General features: G+C 55.3%; 2 protein-coding genes across 2 annotated transcripts in view; both read right to left on the bottom strand.

The window, feature by feature from the left end:
• The window catches only part of DAZAP1 (DAZ associated protein 1), a 19,543-nt gene extending 12,813 nt beyond the window's left edge, over positions 1-6,730 (bottom strand). Inside the window, exons 1-6 of the mRNA XM_011964016.1 lie at positions 6,534-6,730; positions 4,966-5,006; positions 4,074-4,240; positions 3,703-3,768; positions 1,624-1,734; positions 505-553 (exon numbers count right to left, since the gene is read on the bottom strand). Coding sequence (XP_011819406.1) covers positions 505-553; positions 1,624-1,734; positions 3,703-3,768; positions 4,074-4,187 — 340 coding nt within the window. The 5' untranslated portion in view covers positions 4,188-4,240; positions 4,966-5,006; positions 6,534-6,730. The remainder of the gene's footprint in view (positions 1-504; positions 554-1,623; positions 1,735-3,702; positions 3,769-4,073; positions 4,241-4,965; positions 5,007-6,533) is intronic.
• The window catches only part of NDUFS7 (NADH dehydrogenase (ubiquinone) Fe-S protein 7, 20kDa (NADH-coenzyme Q reductase)), a 37,222-nt gene continuing 34,980 nt past the window's right edge, over positions 5,691-7,932 (bottom strand). The window contains exon 11 of the mRNA XM_011964018.1: positions 5,691-5,702. The gene's annotated coding sequence lies outside the window, so the exon portion shown is untranslated. The remainder of the gene's footprint in view (positions 5,703-7,932) is intronic.

The raw sequence follows: 7,932 nt of genomic DNA, 5'->3' as shown, positions 1-7,932 counted from the left end.
AGTGCTTCCAATGCCAAAGCAGGAACAATCTGAAAAAAAAAAAAAAAAAAAAAAAAAGAAAAGAAAAGAAAAGAAAAAAAAAAAAAGCATGGGATGGATCACGGAAAGTCCAAGCTCCACACCGAGCCAGCTGACTCAGCTGACAACACGAAATGAGACCGGCCACGCTGGGAGGACTGGACGAGGGTGAAGGAAGGTCAAATGCAGGAGGACCACACTCTTCCGGACAGTGAAAAACAGAATCCAGGCCGAGACTCATGTCAAGTCATAAAAACTTGAAAAGAACAAGCCAAAAAACAATGTGTGACGTCTGACCTCGGGAAGCACAGACAGGCTGAATGGGGTGCACATGAGGAGCCCACATTTTAGTCATTTGTCTCCAAATCGTCCTTTCCTGAGGCTGTTTGCTACAGCCGCCACCTGTGTGTGCCTGGCGGGTGAGATAGTTTGCCATCTGAGGGAGGAGCAGGAAGAAGGCTGAGGACAAACTAGATCTGCCCTTACCTCGGGGCCTCTGCTTCTCGGCATCATAGATCATGACTACCTCTGTGACCTGGAAGGAGAGAGTGGCGTCAGCTCGGGCACCAGGGCCAGCACCGTGGATGTTCTTCCGAGGGCACAGCCTGTTACCACAAACCCAAACTCTCAGCATAGGGCGTGCCCTCCTTGAGCAGGGGAGGTGCATGGGCAACAGCTGCTCCATGGCGCTGCTGAGAAAGGTGGGAGCCCCAACACTCCCAGGGCCAGAAGCAGGCAGGGAGAAGCAGCTCCAGGGCAGGAGTCTGGATATCCGCCTCCGGGCTGCCCATGGCCCCGCTCACATGTGTGCTGAGGGACATGAAGGGCCAACAATGCTGGCCACGTGTGAATGCAGGGTACGTGGGAACCAGGAGACCCCACAGAAGCCCTTCCCACCCAAACGAGGGGAAGCAAAGGGCACACTCGGCCCTCACTCGAAGTGGCAGGGCAGCCACACACAGCTCCTCGGCGGAGGCTGTGTTTCCAGGCCCCGCTCGGGGCCTCTCACTCCTGGCCCAGGCCTCAGGCACCAGCTGATGAACATGCGCAGTACCCGGGCACGCAGGGCTGTCCTGCTGGCGGGGCTCGTGTGTGACCTGCGGGGCATGGCATGAGTCCCAGCAGGACCTCGGGGTGACCGCACGCCCCTGCCTCAGGTGACTGGGAGGGCTCCCCACTGGCCCGCTCCCGGCTGTCCCAGCTCCCTCTGGCACCAGGCTCAACTGAGCTCGGGCATTTTCCCACCTGCCCACTGGAAAGTCTGGCTGGCTCGCCCAGGCCACGCTGAACCCCGTTTCTGTGTAACTGCCCCTCTCTGACACTTGACCCCATGGTGTTCACAATGCAATCGGGCGGCTGCCCTGAAGGCTGTCAGGCTGGTTCACTGCAGAACTACCCCTACTGGGACGTGAAATGGCCACGAAGGCAAAGGCTGGGCTTTCTGTCTTTTTGGAGAGCGCAGGCGTCAGGGAAATGAGAGAGAGACAGCTCACAGCCGGAAAGGCCTGCACACCTGCGGCTCCGCCACTTCAGCCCCGAGAAGGCCGAGGACTGAGCAGAAGCGGCTCTGTCCCAACGGTGCTGCTGGGGTGGGGAGAAACTCACCACTCCAAACTTCTTGAAGTATTCCCTGAGCTCTGTCTCACCACAATTGTGAGGAATTCCACCGACAAATATCTTATTTGATTTACTGTTATCGCTCCTGGGTCCTTTCTGCTGTTGAAGAAGGGAAGGACAGTTAGTTCACGCGGGAACCCTCCAAACCCTCCCGTGAGTTGCGTAGGACGTAAAGCTCAATCCGCACTGGTTCTGAGAGTCAGCTGAAAGCCAGAGCAGAACACTCCACAAGCCTGCTAAGTCCAAAGGGCAACCAACAACACTGGGCTCTCCTGAGACGCTTTCTCATTTTTCTAGAGACCCAAGGAGACAGGGATTTAACATTTTTGCCAGGCTGAATTTCAGCGAAACTGACACACAGCACAGTGCGTGCCATGCCTTCAGTTATTCTGAATTACAACCACTACAAAATGGAAAAACACTCCGGTGTGAAGGCAGGGACTTTAGGACGGCAGGAGAAAGGCAGCAGCAACGATGAAATGAGCAGAGATGAAGCTGGATTTCAGGCTGCAGTTCTCCAGCAGGTGACAAAGATGACTACGGAAACCTCCAGCAGCTCAGGGGCCGCGTGCAGCAGTGGCCCAAACCCACAGCCCTTCTGCCAGCCTCCCACGGGCAAGGGTGCCTGCTCCGGGACACCACTTCCCGGGCCTCGTCGCGCACTGGGCGGCCAGAGCCAGGAGTCTCGGGTCCAGGTCCTGGGCCGCCCTTGGGGCTGGGGCTGTTCTTCTCCTGATCCCACCCACCAACCATCCTTTTTTTTTTTTTCCTATCCAAGCTTATCATATTTTAAGATGTCCCAACTGCTTTGGATTAAGACTATAAACCTTCGGGGATAAGTGCACACTGCCATGAACGTCGGGATGGTTTCGTGAGTGTGGGGTGAGTGCTCACTGCCGTGACCATCGGGGTGGTTTCACAAGTGTGTGCGTGGGCCAGAATCCATCAAGTGGTGTAGTTTACTACGTGCCCATTATATCTTCATAAAAACTACAGGGATTAATTAATAACCAGATGGAATAGGAACCTTGGATTCCAGTCTGAAAACGCCAGCTAGGAGAAACACTTGTGAAACAATTCTCGAGCTGGGAACATGGCCTAGACACAGATGACACGGGATTCCCTGCAGGCGTTTTCGGGCTTGCTGCCGGTGGGCACGTGCGGTGGGGGTTGTCATTTTAGGTCCTTAGGAATGGTGTATGTGGACACAGATGGATGTAAATACATATAGATACATTTGGTCAAATATTAATAATGGATAAATCTAGATGGTATATTCAGGTATTCTTTCTGCTATTCTTCTAATTTTTCTGTAGTTAAAAAGTTTCCCAATAAAAGGTGAAAAAAAAAGAATTGTTCCAAGAGTTCTGCAGCCTGCAGTGGATGGGATACTGCTAGAAATGCAGATTCTCAGGCCCTGCCCTGCTGCCCACACTGTGGAGAGGCTGGCACCTGGTGCCTCAGCAGGCCTCCAGGTCTGCACTGTCCAGCACGTTCTGCAGGGAGGGTGAGAGCTTCTCCATCTGCACCGCCCCAGTGGTGGGGGGTGCAGGAAGGTGAGGTGTGGGTGGTGGTGAGACCCAAATGCCAAGGAGACCCCCTGCCAGGACAGTGCCCTGATGGCCAGGCAAGCACCAGGGCCGCAGGTCAGAGAACCCAAGTTGCCATGTCAGGAGATCTCAAGTGGAGCCATAGAGTGGCCACAGCACGAGCTGTGAGGCGGCGCGGCCCAGCCCTGGCAGTGGAAGGATGGTCCACCTCTGAGGAGGGCCAGGCCCAGCACAGAGGGCACACAGGGCACAGAAGAAAGATGACTGGCTTCTGACAATGAATGGCATGAGCTGTCTTTTTTTTTTCTTAAGATAGACTGGTAAGAATTTTCTTGGCTGTGAGATAACATACTCACAGCACTGATAAATCTGGGTGATCCTCAGCTGCTCGAGTGCCAACCTAGAAGACCTGTGTCGCTCTCAATCTTAATGAGCAACAACAACAGATCAAAGGCACGTATTTCCTTTCCATGTGGAGTGGAGAGCACACGAGGAGACCGCCCTGCCCAGCCCTTACCCATCCTTCCTTCGGCCGCGTTCTCTCTGGCTGCATCCCCCGGGGTGTGCATGGCTTGGGGTCGATCTGTAGGAAATTTCAAATCAGCCAGTTGTGAATAAGAGGCTGTTTCTCTAGGAAAGAAGGTGTCAGCACAACAGCAGCCACGGCACAGCAGCCCACCCCACCCCACCCCGCCCCGCCCCGCCGGCTCCATTCACCCGGTATCCTCCTGCAATATCCAGCCTCAGCACCAAGACTTAATCCTTCCCAATCAAGCCCACGTTCAAACACGCTCTAACGTGAACATCAGTCAGAGTCCAGGACAAAATGAAGCAGAGGAAAGACAAGTGAGACAGAGAGCGGGTGAGAGCTCCCGGAAGGAGACTTACGTTTCGGCCGTCTAGCGTGTGCGGTCTGCTGGCCAGCACCGTCCCCACACAGTTTGGGTCCTTAAATTTGACAAACCCAAAGCCTCGAGACTGGTTGGTGGTTTTATCTTTCATGATAACACAGTCTACGACTTCTCCATATTGGGAAAAGTAGCTGCGGAGAGTCTCTGCTCAGAAATCGGGAAGAAAACACAAACACACAGGGCCAGAGCATTAGGCACGTGCCCGGCGGTGCTGCTGGCACGCAGGCTCCTCCAGTCCACCGGCCGCGCACCGAGCAACACCGAACTGGGGCTGGAGGCGGGGGGTGCGGTGTACAGGAAGCACTGGGGGATTCTGCCCAACATACACTTGAGGTCCTCATGTAAATCAGAGGGGCTGCCAGTGAGCACAGCAGTGGCCAGCGGTTACAACCTGACTTTGTGGGCATCCAGGAAGGCAGCGTTTAAGGCCAAGGCAAACGCAATTCTGAATGCTGGCAGTGGCCAAGGAGCGCCAACTTTGCTGCACTCTTTCCTCCTATTCTGGACTCAGTGACGGCCCGGCCAGCCCCTCGCCTTCTGCACTCTTTCCTCCTATTCTGGCCTCAGTGATGGCCTGGCCAGCCCCTCGCCCTCTGCACTTCCAGACAACAGCTGTCTGCCTCCACAAGCCACCTCAGCCCGAAGTCTTCCCTGTAACTTGGGATGGAAATACCAAGTTAACAGTCTCAGAGCAAACACACACTTACTCTCCGCCCCAGCCAACTCCAATGTGCCCTGCCCAGAAATCACAACGTCAAAAGGCCTTTAAAACATCCAAGACAGGAGCAAGAGGCGGGCACACACAACTTGAAGGCTAAGGTCCTAGAGCCCCGTCTGCAGTGCCCACCTGATACCCCTTCCCCACCTACCTTGGGTCGTGCTCCAGTCAAGACCGCCCACAAAGAGCTTCCTGCAATTCAATGAGAAGATATTCAGAATCAAGACAGCGCTCACCTTAGAAATGCCCCCCATCTGAGTCAAGCTGAGGTCTTAATTCAAACCACAGCAGCAGTTTCTGCAAACGTGCTTGTGCACGTGACGGTACACAGAGCTCACAGCAATGGCGAGTCAGTATTGCCCATGCTGTCTGCAGACATGAAAGATGATCCCAAGCCTTGCCATGGGGAGAAGACTGTGCCAGTCACACGCCGGCCTCAAGCGCAGTAGGCGACGAGCTCCTGCGCCAGGCCAGCGGTGCCGGCACCAGGCTCACCTGTGCTGCTGCCGAGCAGGACACAAGCTCGCTTTCCTACAGCTTTTGCAAATATTTCATAATCAGGAAAAAGAATGTAGAAGTCTAGATTTGAAATGATGCACAGTAAACTAGATGCCTGTGCCACACGGCCTCTGAATTACAGGCTGGGGAGGGGGTGGGGGGACACAGAAGCCTCCCAATGAGCCTGCACTCATGAACGAATGAGGGGTGAAGGTGAAGGCCCTGAAGCTCCAGTCTCAGCACTGACCCCCCTTACCTACCCCCAACAAACCCACGCCACCCCCATTCTGGGGCTGTCTCTTTGGGGTAGATGAGAAGGGCCTAAAACTCAGTCTCAGCACTGGCACCTCCTGCCCACCCCCCCCACCAAAGACCCGCGCCGCCCCCGTCCTGGGGCTGTCTCTTCCAGGCAGATGAGCTGGAGCTCTCCCAAGGCGTCCGCCATCGCCTGCGATGCCCAAGGGCCCACCCACCTTTCCACCTCACTGCCGCTCCAGGTGGCCCCAGGGCCCTTGGCTGTTCCATCTCCCAAAGGGGACTGTGCCACCTTGCGTCAGCCACAGCACCCACTGAGCCTGTCTGAGACACATGGGCCATCAGGCTGACCCAGGCACGGGGCCTCAGATGTCATTCAAGCTTCCCCCAAACCCAAGAGGCAGGGAAGAGGTGGTTCTATCGGCAGCTATCCCATTCTGCCTACTTTCCCTGGGAAAGGGGACTCGCATTCAGAAATGAAGTCCCTGAGCTGAATCGCGGTTGTGACTGACTGCCAGCACCATCATCACCCTTGGTCTTCAGAGAGCAAAACACCGTGCAGGCCAAAGCTCCCACCTGAGACCCAAGAATCCTGCCAACCTCACGGATAACACCAGTCCCATGCGGGGCCCTGTATCCCTGATGGCCAACCACATCACACTTGGCTTGGGCTTTCAGCAAAAAGGTCCCTGGCAGGTTGAACACATGACTGCCCCACCAGCAGTCAGGAGCAACGTGCTCCTCACTGCTCCTACCAGCTTGCCAGGAAACACCCCTGCAAGATGGCTGGCAGGCTCACCACCCCTTATCAACCACCGCCCGGGGCCTGTGCACTCAGCCCCCGCGAGTCAGCCCCTGGTGAAGTGTCTGCCACAGCCAACTGCCAGGAGCTTGTCCCTGTTCCTTCTTTTTCCCTAAGAAAGGCTAACTTAAATTTAGTGTGCGAAAAACAAAGCATGTTCCCACCACAGGGAAGGTACCCACTGCCATCTTCAAAGTGTCAACAAGCAACCCCCCAACTCCATTCTTTGGTGGGGAGGGCTGAGGCAGGAAGAATTAGAGGCGGGCTGTGCCAGCCGCCCTGTGCTTCCTGACTCTTAGAGATGAGATCTGAAAAGACAAATTTCAGGGAAAAACATGCTGATCACGCAACAGCAACAGGCTTAGGTTTAGGCCTCATTAACTTAATATCCTGTGTCTCCCACGCACCCTTCGCAATCAGGCCAGGGAGCGTTGAGGTCAGGCCTAGAGACTGTGGGAGGAGCGAGGCCTCCGCATGCCTCACTCTCCATAGGCTGTGCCCGTGCTGAGTCAGGGCCAGCCCCGCCCACATCCCTGCCAGCAGGGCCCGGCACCCAGCAGGAGCGGGCAGCAGCCCCCACTGCGTGAAGGAAGGGCCCTCAAGGCTGGAACTGTCCAGAAAAATGCTCATTTACACAACCCTTTGGAATTAAAGTTCAAGCATTCTCAAAAAAACAACACACACACACACACACACACACACGAAACCTGAAAACAAAACCAAACCCAAGTCACTTGAAGAAATACCAGCCTCAGGCCGGGCGCGGTGGCTCAAGCCTGTAATCCCAGCACTTTGGGAGGCTGAGACGGGCGGATCACGAGGCCAGGAGATCGAGACCATCCTGGCTAACACGGTGAAACCCCGTCTCTACTAAAAAATACAAAAAAAGCTAGCCGGGCGAGGTGGCGGGCGTCTGTAGTCCCAGCTACTCGGGAGGCTGAGCCAGGAGAATGGCGTAAACCCGGGAGGCGGAGCTTGCAGTGAGCTGAGATCCGGCCACTGCACTCCAGCCTGGGCAACAGAGCCAGACTCCGACTCAAAAAAAAAAAAACACCAGCCTCTAGTTAGCACTGCACACATCAAACAGCCAGGCAACAGGCAGGTGTCTTCCAAGCAGCCCAGGCCCCCGCCACCCCACCCACCCCGCTGGCAGAAGGAACTCGTCAGACCAGTCCAGTTTCGGTCCTCATTTAAATTTCAAGAATTGGGTATTAAGGGGGAAGGGCTGGAAACCTGAGAACAGGGTCGATGGGTTAGATAACCTGGTATGAGTACTGTCTTTCTCAGCTGGGCGCATAACACGCCTGTAATCACAGCATTATGGGAGGCCAGGAGTTCAAGGCCAGCCTGGGCAACATAACGACACTCCAGGTGGTGGTGGGGCCTGCAGTCCCAGCTACTTGGGAGGCTGAGGCAGGAGGATTGTTTGAGTCAAGGTCAAGGCTGCGGTGAGCCATGATCATGTCACTGCACTCCAGCCGGGGTGACAGAGACCTCATCTCTTAAATAAAAATTTAAAAAATAAAAAATAGGGCCAGGCACGGTGGCTCAAGCCTGTAATCC

The sequence above is a fragment of the Colobus angolensis genome, unplaced genomic scaffold (genome assembly GCF_000951035.1).
Source record: "Colobus angolensis palliatus isolate OR3802 unplaced genomic scaffold, Cang.pa_1.0 Scaffold64, whole genome shotgun sequence".
NCBI lineage: Eukaryota > Metazoa > Chordata > Mammalia > Primates > Cercopithecidae > Colobus > Colobus angolensis.
Note: the sequence above shows the minus strand (reverse complement) of the source record. Positions and strands in the feature narration are given on the sequence as shown.